Source organism: Panthera onca, chromosome E2 (assembly GCF_046562875.1).
Source record: "Panthera onca isolate mPanOnc1 chromosome E2, mPanOnc1 haplotype 2, whole genome shotgun sequence".
NCBI classification, from domain to species: domain Eukaryota; kingdom Metazoa; phylum Chordata; class Mammalia; order Carnivora; family Felidae; genus Panthera; species Panthera onca.
The window spans coordinates 6,375,650-6,389,187 of NC_138353.1; the positions used below are offsets into that span (position 1 = coordinate 6,375,650).

General features: G+C 42.3%; 1 protein-coding gene and 1 non-coding gene across 13 annotated transcripts in view; one reads left to right on the top strand and one right to left on the bottom strand.

Annotated features, from left to right (window-relative positions):
- LOC132677092 (uncharacterized) overlaps window positions 1-13,538 on the bottom strand; it is a 290,019-nt gene that overhangs the window by 32,146 nt on the left and 244,335 nt on the right. Inside the window, exon 6 of one of the 12 annotated variants that reach the window (XR_013552475.2) lies at window positions 5,295-5,343. The exons of the other annotated variants lie outside the window; for them this stretch is intronic. This is a non-coding gene — a transcript (uncharacterized LOC132677092). Of the gene's footprint in view, window positions 1-5,294; window positions 5,344-13,538 lie in introns of those variants that run through there. 12 annotated transcript variants of the gene reach the window in all.
- On the top strand, window positions 6,983-7,964 carry LOC145713200 (vomeronasal type-1 receptor 4-like). Its single transcript, XM_081791392.1, has one exon. It carries the CDS (start codon window positions 7,005-7,007, stop codon window positions 7,962-7,964), a length of 960 nt encoding a protein of 319 aa, XP_081647518.1. The 5' UTR covers window positions 6,983-7,004.

Sequence of the window (13,538 nt, forward strand, 5' to 3'; positions counted from 1 at the left end):
AATGGGATTTGTTTGAAGCTGGTAAATTCACAACAGAAATCTAATGTATCTATATAACAATATTCTCATGAATTACCCTAAACTGTTATACATTTTTTCCTAGTGTTTATTTTTGAGAGTGAGCAAGCAAGCAAGAGGGGGCAGAGAGAGGGAGACTCAGAATCCAAAGCAGGCTCTGAGCTATCAGTACAGAGCCGGATGTGGGACTCGAACCCACAAACCTTGGGACCATGACCTGAGCCGAAGTCCCAAGTTTAACCAACTGAGCCATCCTAGTGCCCCAAAACTGATACCATTTTTAATCGAGGTGTAACAATTTACTTTTAGCTTTAGGTTTGTCCTCCTTGTATGTACTTTCCGAGTATATCACATAGTGTCTGAAATTGCATCAAAGTGCTATGCATACACACCGCATTAACAGCCTGTTAGTTCAACGGTTACATATGTACCATCATACTGGACTGCCTTTCCAAATTGTGCCCTTCAACCGAATCCATCATCCCTTCAAAACCTAGATGCCCTCGAAGGCAGCACATGGATCCTGGAACCCGTCACCGAAGACACACGGATAAAAGCGCCACCAGACTCTAGTGCGAATCTGTCCCTCTCACGCGACCCTGACACCCGCCTGTCGCGGGCAGGCTCCGGGCAGCCGTGAGCCCAGAGCCGAGCTGCCCTCAGCACGCGGTCCCGTCCCTCCTTGGGGCCCGCAAGCACCCCCAGGCCACCGCCAGCCCACACTCCCCGAGAACTAACCTTCCAGGAGGAGAAGCCGCAGCTCTAAGCCAGTTCCTCACCTGGAAGGGCCAAGGGCTTCTGCGGGAGCTCAACGGTCACCTGACCCTGCCGGACATGCGCACAGGCGCAACGAGGCCGTAGCCACGCCCACACGCCCATCCCCGAGCTCGCGCCTGCGCAGAGGCCGCCCAAGAAGGCCAACCCCCTCCTAGGACCTGCCACGTGCAACTGCGCGTTCAGGCTCCCCTGGAGGGTCCTCAGACTTTCCCTCTAGCAGCCGCTCCGTCCCCACGGCAATCACCTGTGCTGGTTCTGGTCCTTCCTCTTCATTTGCTACATGTGAGGAACCCACAGCATCTGTGTTGAGATGGGACGTTAGCGAGTAAGAGGGTCAGGTGTGCTCTGCTTGCTCTCTCTAGGGCTACCGAAAGGCGGATTGGGTGGGGGATGCTGTGGAAACCGAGTTCTGGGGAGAGAAGCAGCAGCACCACCAGAGACTCTGTTGAAAATGGTAATTCATCGGCGGGACCACAGCTGTATCTCAATCTCCTAGAGTAGGGTTCTCCTGCAGACTCTGTTTCATCAGAAATGCAAGAGATTCACATACAACGCTTTCAGAGGCAATGTTTGGCCAAGTGGTGCTCATTACTGGCTTCCTGTTACGATCACCAAGGGGGGTTTTAACAACTATCATCTCCTGTGCCTACTTCCTGATCATAGATGGGCATACTGGCACTGTGTACTCTCATGGTGGAAGGCGCCAATGAGCAATCTGGGATTTTTACCAGTTCAGTGTTCTCATTCATGAGCATACATCCTCATGACATATGCATTGCCACAAAGCATCCCATCTCCAAATGCTAGGGCTTAGATTTCCCCATATGATTTGGGGCTGGGGGAATAAACGTTTAAGCTCTTCCATTGATGTAACTACTTAGCAGATTTAACAACAAGACACAAATATATTCTGAAACAGTTCTTAGATCAAAAACATGAGGGGCCTTGCCTGGGTACTCTGATTACAGTGTCACCATCTGAATCAAGGGATCAATCACCTGGACTTCATTCTCCAGAGCCTGGGGAAGAATCCTCTTCCATCATCTTTTAGGTTATTGGCACAATTCATTTCCTTCTTATGGTTTCCACATGTGCCCCCCTACACTTCAGCTCAGAGACAGCAACAGTCCGTTAAATCCTTCTTAGGCTTCAAATCTCTGATTTCCTCTTCTATCAAATCTCTCTGGCTTCTGTCTCTTTTGAGGGTGCATGGAATCACTTTGAATCCACAGATAATCTGGAATAACGTCTCTTTTTAAAGGTCATCTCATTAGTAACCTTCAACCTCCAAATCCCTTTTACTTGGTATCATAACAAAGGCAAGGGAGTAATCCCAACTGGACATCTGCCTGTAATATTATGAAATCAGTGAAATTTTACAATGAAAAAAATATTTTAGAAATTATCAACACATCCACAACTCTCTCGTCTCTGGTTTCTAGGATGAAAACACATCAGTGAAATAGCTTTCAAATATTCAGGTACCCCATGTTTTATTTTCTTAAAGTAAAGCCCATGCATTAGAGCTCTTAAAGCTCATCTGGTTAAAATAAAGTGTTCGGTTTTAGAAATATCACCACACAAAAAAGAATCTTCCTCAGATCAATGTTGGGGCATAAAATGTCCTTGACCCATAACAGTTCTTCAACAGAGATGCAGAGTTTGGGATGAGACAGCTCTTTCCCACACTTGCAACTCTGGATACCAGTCAACAGCCTCTCCAGCCTGACCTGACCAGGCCACTTCCTGCACCTAATTTCCCAAGGAACGGTTGGCATTTGTGTCCTAAAACTGCATCTTCCCTCCCATACTGTGTGTTCTATTTCACGACGTGAAGGGACATATAACATGAGGAAGAGTTTTGCCTCCTGAGCTGAGATTAGAAACTATCCCTGATGCTTGCAATTGACCATATATTGAGAATGAATGAATGGGTGTCAAACAGTGGCCTCCAATCTGTCCTGTGCCACCACCACCCTCCCAGTTCCCAGGCTCCTCTGCCCCACACTGCATGCCTCTCTCCTACTGTGGTCCTCCACGCCCCCACCCCAAGAGCCCCAGTCACCTGCTAAACCTCCACGCACCCCTCACCTGGACTCAGCCCCATGAGACTTCTGCATCCCACCCCAACTTCTTTCTCCTCACCTTTTTGACATCTGTCACTACGTGTCCACTATTCCAGGGACTCCAAGGTGACCCTCCTGACCTTCCATCTTCCCTGCAAACATCACCCTCTGGACTCTTCTTTTTCTAATATACCACTCCAATTCCATATCTCACCCATTCCCTGGGTCCTCTACACCCACACCATGTGGTGTCCCCACCACCACTCCTGCGTGAACCCAATCCACACCCAGATGCATTTCCCGAACCCTATCACCCCTGACCCTTTCTCCTGGCTTCTTGGCTCCCTCACTGCCCACTATCCTCCCTGTCTCCCTCACTGCCCTGTGCCTCTTTGCCTCATTCAAGGTCTCCTCCAGGGTCCCTCTCCTCTTCAGACACTCTATCTGGCTTGGACTAAACGGTCTTCTTTCAAATTTCACCTGCCCCACACTTACTCCTCTTCATCTCTCCCACCATGACTTTAACCCCTCCGAGACCTTGTCTCCTGTGGGTTTCACCAACCAGACTATTAATATCTTCCCTACTAAGTGCCCATCCCCATTATCACCTTCACTCCCGTGAACCATGCATCTTTCTGCAGAACCCAACATGCCTAATACCCTTCACTCCCCTGCACACTTTATCTCCTTGTACTCTCAAATATGGCAATGCCCCTGCGACATTGAGCACACGTTTGTCTTTTGTCCTTCTGCCTTCTTTCTTCTCCTGCACTCTCTTCTCCCCTCACCACAGGACTTCTGCACCACCATCCAGTCCCTATGTCCTTCTTTCCCTGCACCCTCTCTCTCACTTGCTCTGTCACGCACTCCAACTTTCCCACCACAGCCCTAACTAGGGTGGTAATGCTCAAAGCAATAGTTGAGGCTGTATATTGTAAATATTCCCCTTGTGGGTTGTAGTACTCTTGAAAGGATTACAAATGATAAAAGGGCCCCGTTTCTGGCATCCAGACGTCCAGAAATAGACCTCTTCTTTTATACAAGAACATGTCAGCAAGAGACCCACACCCATGATGAAAGTGTATGTTGATTTTATGAAAGTGAACATGAACTGTGAGTTTGTGTAAAAGTGTGGTGAATGTTAATGTTAATGAGGGTGCGTTTTTATGTGTTCAGTATGTGCCTGAGTGTTTCAGAGTTTCAACAGCAACTTGAGTACATAAATGATCATGGATGTGTCTAATAGTATGTGACTATATGCAAGTGGGTACATACATGAATATTTGTGTCTGCGTGTGTGTAAAGGATTTATGTTTGTGTGCAGCCTGGGTTGCCCACCATTATGGCTCTGACTTGAAAATGGCTAGTAACTGCATAGTGAACCTGTATCAAATGTGGATTTGTCTGTAAGAAAAAACAAAGGATCAGTTTCAACTCCTAATATGTGTTTCTTCTTACCAAACAGTAAGTGCTCATTACTGAAAATTCAGCATTAAAATAGAATAGAATAGAATAGAACAGAACAGAATAGAATGCGTAGAGGAATGTTGTAACCCTTTGATCCTCTTGAATTAAGTAGCCAAGGATTGGGTCATCCAATATTTACAGCAGTGGTAGAATCTTCTGGTTGTGCCATTGGATCCTGCTGTTTCAATCTGTAATAGACTCTTTTAGAAACTTCTCTCTTTATGGATATTGTTAGATCTCTAATTCTTAGCAATGGGGGTCAATAATGGTCAAGCATATTTTCCTACATAATTTTCATATTAATTAGCATTGGGTTATTTAAAGGAGTCCAAATTAATCAACTTTGACCTGTGAAATGATTTCTATAGAATGATTTATAGAATCAAAGTATAGAATAGTGACTTCTATAGTGAGGTGTATATATACATCATGCTCTCCTTTTTACTTGTATTTACTCCTATTGATCCCAGGTATCTTGTCTCATTCCGTTTCTCTACTAATAATCTTAATTGATGGTTCCATTCAGGGGTCTGAAGATTAGGAAAGTTATTAATTTCTGGGTTGACGAACTTCTCTGGGAAGTGAAAAATCCAGTGGGACACACAGCCTTCCCCACCAATCCCTCAGATGTCAGAACACAGTAGTTTGTGCTGTCCTTAATAGGAGAACCCATCTACCTACAGGAATCAAGGGGGGAAAACGAGCCTTCCACAAATACTCCAATAGTGTCCTAGGAGGGTCTAAGTAGAAACTCATAATTGTTTTTCATAATTAACAACTAAGTGGAAAAGTTTCAGACATATCTTCAGCTCCCAAGCCTGTACTCCCAGTGCAGCAACAAATGAAATAATTGTACTTCTGAGAGAGGTGACCTCACAGGATCACAAACCTATATCTCAGAGTCTGGCTGCCTCCGTCCCATATACAGACTGGCTGCCACATCCTTCACACTGAGCCTCTCCCAGCAGCAGGAAGGAGTTGGTGAAGATTTCTATGTCAGTCTGGCAGCCAGTGTCTGTATACAAAAAGGCAAAATGAGAGCCTGGGTGAATGACCATATCAGAGAAGGGCAATCTTGTGTGTGTATTAAATGATTCATTGTGAAAGTCATGCAGGAAGGCGGAATAATTCTGAGGCTTGAGCTGAGCTAGAAGAGATGAAGTCCTAGACCTTCACCAATCCCTGACAGCTCCTAATGCAATGAAGGTAATCTTCGCTCATACTGATGGCTGGTGTTCAGTGCAAGTAATAATACACACTGATTTTTAAGTCCTTAAGGACTGAGCTGTAAAATTAATCTGCTGTGCAGTCTACATTATAAGAATCATAGAATGAATTTTCAAGCGCTTGAATTACATGTGTGCCTCCATGCTTGTAGTAAAGAGTATGAAGAATGTACAGGAACCATGTGATCTTGTGCACAAAGTGTATGCAAATGGTAATGGCTTGATTTAAACAGTATTCTAATTCTAGATGCACCATGGAATTATGGGGACAGTAATTAAGTCTTAACTGAAAACAGCCATATCTGTGGATTATAGTGTATCTACATTCATTCCGAGCAACAGGTAAGGAGCAGCTGACATAAAAATGATGAGTTCCAGATGGCACCTGTCAAGTTCATATCGTGTTCTTTCCACCCATTTAAAAATTATTCTGCTATCAATACAAAACCCAAGTACTTTGGTTTCTAACATGTGTAAGAATACATGCCTTGCAGATGCCATTTTGCACTACTGTCTTTCATATTAATACCAGTCACAAATCTTAGTTCATTGATAATAGTTTTCCTTAACTCAGGAATTAATAAGTAGATAATTGTATCATCTGAAATCCATACCAATTTAGTTTCTTCCTTACACTATTTTATCATGCATTAGTGTTTTATGTCCAAAGTTTATGGAATTATGTGTGGTAATTCAACAATTCCTGTGATTGCTACCATTACACTTGGCTGCCTCACATAAAAGCAAATGAATCTTTCCTCTTGCCATCCTAATATTAACCCCCTTTTGCATCCACTACACGTTACTTGTCATGGGACAGGTTCCAGACGTATGCTACTACCAGAATGCATGCATGGTTACTAAGCTATTTAAGACTCACCCATAATTGATATTATCCTGTTGAACAAAGCTTTAGAAATTAATGCAAACTGGTAATAAAAATTGCACAATACCACCACTCTAAAATCAACCACAAGGTGTCAAATCAAAACTAACTACAGACCTGGATTATTGGATGGACACAGCTAACTAGCTGTCTAGCAGGCCATGGAGGCTCAGGGCACTGTTTCTAGCCCAACAGGTTCCCAGTCCCCACGCAGCCTGAAGGAGTAGATTTGGACAAATACTTAATCTCTCTGTGTGTCTGTTCTCTTCACCTTTTAACTACAGCCACAGTAGTGCCAACCTCATAGATCGTGGACCATGAAGAAGTTCTCATATGAGTGCCTTCACAGGAGTGATTTTATAATACGGCTCTTTAAAGTTCTGCATTCAGCCCTCGGAAGCTGCTATGAAAAGAAGACCTCAAGTAGGCGTATCCAAGGGGCAAGGAATGGAAAGCAGAACATAGTGGATTTCAGCTGACGTGATACATGTGGCGCATGTCTCATATTTCCATGAAGGAAGTTCTAGCCCAGAAGGCAACTGTCAGTGACTGGGACCAGAGACAATGGTCACAAGGGATCTGGCCATCGGTCTGATCTTCTTCACACAGACTACCGTTGGAATCCTGGGAAATTTCTCACTTCTTTGTCATTATATCATCCTTTCCTTCACTGAGTACAGGTGGAGGTCCACAGATTTCATTCATAAGCACCTGATTATAGCCAACTTCTTAGCCCTACTCTGTAAAGGAGTCCCCCAGACCATGGCAGCATTTGGGCGGAAACATTTCCTCAGTGACACTGGATGCAAACTTCTTCTCTTTCTTCACAGAGTGGGGAGGGGAGTGTCCATTGGTAGCATCTGCATCCTGAGCGTCTACCAGGCCATCACCATCAGCCCTGGGAACTGCAGGTGGGCAGAGCTTAAAGTTAAAGCGCCCAAATACATTTTCCCCTCGATTTTCCTGTGTTGGGTCCTGCAAATGCTGGTGAATATCATTTTTCCTATCTACTTAACGAGCACATTGAGCGATAAGAACATCACAGACAAAAAAGATTTTGGATACTGTTCTTCGGTTCGTCATGACAAAACTAGTGACTCACTGTATGGACTGTTGTTATCGTTCCCCGATGTGTTATGTCTGGGGCTCATGCTCTGGGCCAGCAGCTCCATGGTTTTCATCCTGTACAGGCACAAGCAGCAAGTCCAACATATTCGAGGAACCAATGCTTCTTCCAGAACCTCCCCGGAGTCCAGAGCCACCAAAACTATCCTTTTCCTGGTGAGCACCTTTGTCTATTTTTACACCCTGTCCTCCATCTTTCAACTTGTTATGAGTCTTTTTGATAATCCCAGCTTGATCCTCGTGAATGTCGCTGCAGTCGTGTCTGTGTGTTTCCCAACTGTCAGCCCCTTTCTGCTCATGAGCCACAACTCCAAGGTACCCAAGGTACCCAAGGTACCCAGGCTCTGCTTTGCCTGGAGAAGGAATATAAGACCTCCTTGTCTTATGAAAAATATGTAGACTGTATGTACTTCTACAATGTACAGCTGCCAATTCATTCACACCCCTCACAGTCCTAAAAAAATGTATGAGTCACAAGGAATGGTAAACAGGAAAAGTTGACCATCTTCTTTAATATAAACAATAATTCATAGTAACACTGTAATGAGACATCATTATCTTGTAAATACTCATATAATTGAAGTTTTTCTAATACTTTCAGTAAAGCATTTCAGAATTTATTCAATAATAAACACCAGGTCTTGAAACAATCTGGATATTACAGATAAGTCTTCAAGTGTGTGAATTTCAATCGAAAGCAATACATTTCCAAGAAAAGAACCTGGCTTGAAATCATAAGATATGTGAACATGGCTTAGTGGGTAGCCTTGTCATTCCTCTGAGAAAGTAATGTTCCCACTGGATAAAGAATAGCCTGGCCAGGGGTGGTGGAGAAAAAAATCCGTTTTCGGGCAATGTAGTCTCTGTGAGCCACTTAAGAGTTTTGTAGGTAATTCACATCCTTAGAGAGTGGTCCCTAATTTATTTGAAACATGATGTTAGGAAGGGAGATGAGCATGTTGATCATATTTTCATGTAGAAATGAACAGACCGGGTCAAAGAAAGCCACAAAAGGCAAAATATGTTTCTGCTGATATTTAAAGGCCATCAAGTGAGTGTCAACAATGTAAACAGAAACGTGTTGTGATCTGGAGAAAGCAGATTTTTCCCTATTATGTTAAGATGACTTGGCCACATGGGCAAGAACGGGGTTTGGAGGTGCATGCTCCAGTCTCCTTGTGGGCACACACAAGCCTCGGGGTCATTTACGCAGGTATTCAGCTGGGAATTCAAATCCCTGAACTCAGCATTTTCTTTTACCTCTTTGCCCAGCAAACAGCGAACGTTATCGTGTTTATTTGTTTTCCGAAAATCTTTGCAAGTGTCAAATACATGCTCACCCAGATACTTCTTCAAGTGGCTGATCAGGAGTCTCCAGGGTAGATCTTCTGTGATGGGTTATCAGTGCTCTCTTTAGCAATTTTATTTTTTTTTTAATGTTTATTTTTTAAATTTATTGTCAAATTGGATTCCATACAACACCCAGTGCTCATCCCAAAAGGTGACCTCCTCAATACCCATCACCCACCCTCCCCTCCCTCCTACCCCCATAAGCCCTCAGTTTGTTCTCAGTTTTTAAGAGTCTCTTATGCTTTGGCTCTCTCCCACTCTAATCTTTTTGTTTTTTTTTTTTTCCTTTCCCTCCCCCATGGGTTCCTGTTAAGTTTCTCAGGATCCACATAAGAGTGAAAACATATGGTATCTGTCTTTCTCTGTATGTCTTATTTCACTTAGCATCACACTCTCCAGTTCCATCCATGCTGCTACAAAGGGCCATATTTCATTCTTTCTCATTGCCACATAGTACTCCACTGTGTATATAAACCACAATTTCTTTATCCATTCATCAGTTGATGGACATTTAAGCTCTTTCCATACTTTGGCTATTGTTGAGAGTGCTGCTATAAACATTGGGGTACAAGTGCCCCTATGCATCAGCACTTCTGTATCCCTTGGATAAATTCCTAGCAGTGTTACTGCTGGGTCATGGAGTAGGTCTATTTTTAATTTTTTGAAGAACCTCCACACTGTTTTCCAGAGTGGCCGCACCAATTTGCATTCCCACCAACAATGCAAGAGGGTTCCCGTTTCTCCACATCCTCGCCAGCATCTATAGTCTCCTGATTTGTTCATTTTGGCCACTCTGACTGGCATGAGGTGATATCTGAGTGTGGTTTTGATTTGTATTTCCCTGATGAGGAGTGACATTGAGCATCTTTTCATGTGCCTGTTGGCCATCTGGATGTCTTCTTTAGAGAAGTGTCTATTCATGTTTTCTGCCCATTTCTTCACTGAATTATTTGTTTTTCAGGTGTGGAGTTTGGTGAGCTCTTTATAGATTTTGGATACTAGCCCTTTGTCTGATATGTCATTTGCAAATATCTTTTCCCATTCTGTTGGTTGACTTTTAGTTTTGTTGGTTGTTTCCTTTGCTGTATGGAAGCTTCTTATCTTCATGAGGTCCCAGTAGTTCATTTTTGCTTTTAATTCCCTTGCCTTTGGGGATGAAATTGCTACAACTGAGGTCAGAGGTCTTTTCCTGCTTTCTCCTCTAGGGTTTTGATGGCTTCCTGTCTCATATTCAGGTCCTTTACCAATTTTGAGTTTATTTTTGTGAATGGTGTGAGAAAGTGGTCTAGTTTCAACCTTCTGCATGTTGCTGTCCAGTTCTCCCAGCACCATTTGTTAAAGAGACTGTCCTTTTTCCATTGGATGTTCTTTCCTGCTTTGTCAAAGATGAGTTGGTCATACGTTTGTGGGTCTAGTTCTGGGGTTTCTATTCTATTCCATTGGTCTATGTGTCTGTTTTTGTGCCAATACCATGCTGTCTTGATGATTACAGCTTTGTAGTAGAGGCTAAAGTCTGGGATTGTGATGCCTCCTGCTTTGGTCTTCTTCAAAATTACTTTGGCTATTCGGGGCCTTTTGTGGTTCCATATGAATTTTAGGATTGCTTGTTCTAGCTTCGAGAAGAATGCTGGTGCAATTTTGATTGGGATTGCATTGAATGTGTAGATAGCTTTGGGTAGTATTGACATTTTGACAATATTTATTCTTCCAATCCATGAGCAGGGAATGTCTTTCCATTTCTTTATATCTTCTTCAATTTCCTTCATAAGCTTTCTATAGTTTTCAGCATACAGATCTTTTACATCTTTGGTTAGATTTATTCCTAGGTATTTTATGCTTCTCGGTGCAATTGTGAATGGGATCAGTTTTTGTCTTTCTGTTGCTTCATTATTAGTGTATAAGAATGCAACTGATTTCTGTACATTTTGTATCCTGCAACTTTGCTGAATTCATGTATCAGTTCTAGCAGACTTTTGGTGGAGTCTATCGGATTTTCCATGTATAATATCATGTCATCTGCAAAAAGTGAAACCTTAACTTCATCTTTACCAATTTTGATGCCTTTGATTTCCTTTGTTGTCTGATTGCTGATGCTAGAACTTCCAGCACTATGTTAAACAACAGCGGTGAGAGTGGACATCCCGGTCATGTTCCTGATCTCAGGGAAAAAGCTCTCAGGTGTTCCCCATTGAGGATGATGTTAGCTGTGGGATTTTCATAAATGGCTTTTATGATGTTTAAGTATGTTCTTTCTATCCTGACTTTCTCGAGGGTTTTTTATTAAGAAACGTTGCTGAATTTTGTCAAATGCCTTTTCTGCATCGATTGACAGGATCGTGTGCTTCTTTTCTTTTATTAATGTGATGTATCATGTTGATTGATTTGTGAATGTTGAAGCAGCCCTGCATCCCAGGAATGAATCCCACTTGATCATGGTGAGTAATTCTTTTTATATGCTGTTGAATTCGATTTGCTAGTATCGTATTGAGAATTTTTGCATCCATATTCATCAGGGATATTGGCCTGTAGTTTTCTTTTTTTACTGGGTCTCCTTCTGGTTTAGGAATCAAAGTAATACTGGCTTCATAGAATGAGTCTGGAAGTTTTCCTTCCCTTTCTATTTTTTGGAATAGCTTGATAAGGATAGGTATTATCTCCGCTTTAAACGTCTGGTAGAACTCCCGTGGGAAGCCATCTGGTCCTGGACTCTTATTTGTTGGGAGATTTTTGATAACTGATTCAATTCCTTCGCTGGTTATGGGTCTGTTCAAGCTTTCTATTTCCTCCTGATTGAGTTTTGGAAGCGTGTGGGTGTTTAGGAATTTGTCCATTTCTTCCAGGTTGTCCAGTTTGTTGGCATATAATTTTTCATAGTATTCCCTGATAATTGTTTGGATCTCTGAGGGATTGGTTGTAATAATTCCATTTTCATTCATGATTTTAACTATTTGGGTCATCTCCCTTTTCTTTTTGAGAAGCCTGGCTAGAGGTTTATCAATTTTGTTTATTTTTTCAAAAAACCAACTCTTGGTTTCATTGATCTGCTCTACAGATTTTTTAGATTCTATATTGTTTATTTCTGCTCTGATCTTTATTATTTCTCTTCTGCTGCTGGGTTTAGGCTGTCTTTGCTGTTCTGCTTCTAGTTCCTTTAGGTGTGCTGTTAGATTTTGTATTTGGGATTTTTCTTGTTGCTTGAGATAGGCCTGGATTGCAATGTATTTTCCCCTCAGGACTGCCTTCGCTGCAACCCAAAGCGTTTGGATTGTTGTATTTTCATTTTTGTTTGTTTCCATATATTTTTCAATTTCTTCTCTAATTGCCTGGTTGACCCATTCATTATTTAGTAGGGTGTTCTTTAACCTCCATGCTTTTGGAGGTTTTCCAGACTTTTTCCTGTGGTTGATTTCAAGCTTCCTAGCATTGGGGTCTGAAAGTATGCATGGTATGATCTCAATTCTTGTATACTTCTGAAGGGCTGTTTTGTGATCCAGTATGTGATCTATCTTAGAGAATGTTCCATGTGCACTCGAGAAGAAAGTATATTCTGTTGTTTCGGGATGCAGAGTTCTAAATATGTCTGTCAAGCCCATCTGAACCAATGTATCATTCAGGGCCCTCGTTTCTTTATTGACCGTGTGTCTAGATGATCCATTTCTGTAAGTGGAATGTTAAAGTCCCCTGCAATCACCACATTCTTATCAATAAGGTTGCTTATGTTTGTAATTGTTTTATATATTTGGGGGCTCCCATATTCAGTGCATAGACATTTATAATTGTTAGCTCTTCCTGATGGATAGACCCTGTAATTATTATATAATGCCCTTCTTCAACTCTCGTTACAGCCTTTAAAGTCTAGTTTGTCTGACATAAGTATGGCTACTCCAACTTTCTTTTGACTTCCAGTAGCATGATAGATAGTACTGCATCCCCTCACTTTCAATCTGAAGGTGTCCTCAAGTCTAAAATGAGTCTCTTGTAGACAGCAAATAGATGGGTCTTGTTTTTTTATCCATTCTGATACCCTATGTCTTTTGGTTGGAGCATTTAGTCCATTTATGTTCAGTGTTATTATAGAAAGACATGGGTTTAGAGTCACTGTGATGTCTATAGGTTTCATGCTTGTAGCGATGTCTCTGGTACTTTGTCTCACAGGATCCCCCTTAGGATCTCTTGTAGGGCTGCTTTAGTGGTGACGAATTCCTTCAGTTTTTGATTGTTTGGGAAGACCTTTATCTCTCCTTCTATTCTAAATGACAAACTTGCTAGATAAAGGATTCTTGGCTGCATATTTTTTCTCTTCATCACATTGAAGATTTCCTGCCATTCCTTTCTGGCCTGCCAAGTTTCAGTAGAGAGATCCATCACGAGTCTTATAGGTCTCCCTTTATATGTTAGAGCACGTTTATCCCTAGCTGCTTTCAGAATTTTCTCTTTATCCTTGTATTTTGCCAGCTTCACTACAATATGTCGTGCAGAAGATCGATTCAAGTTACATCTGAAGGGAGTTCTCTGTGCCTCTTGGATTTCAATGCCTTTTTCTTTCCCCAGATCCGGGAAGTTCTCAGCTATTATTTCTTCAAGTACACCTTCAGCACCTTTCCCTCTCTCTTCCTCCTCTGG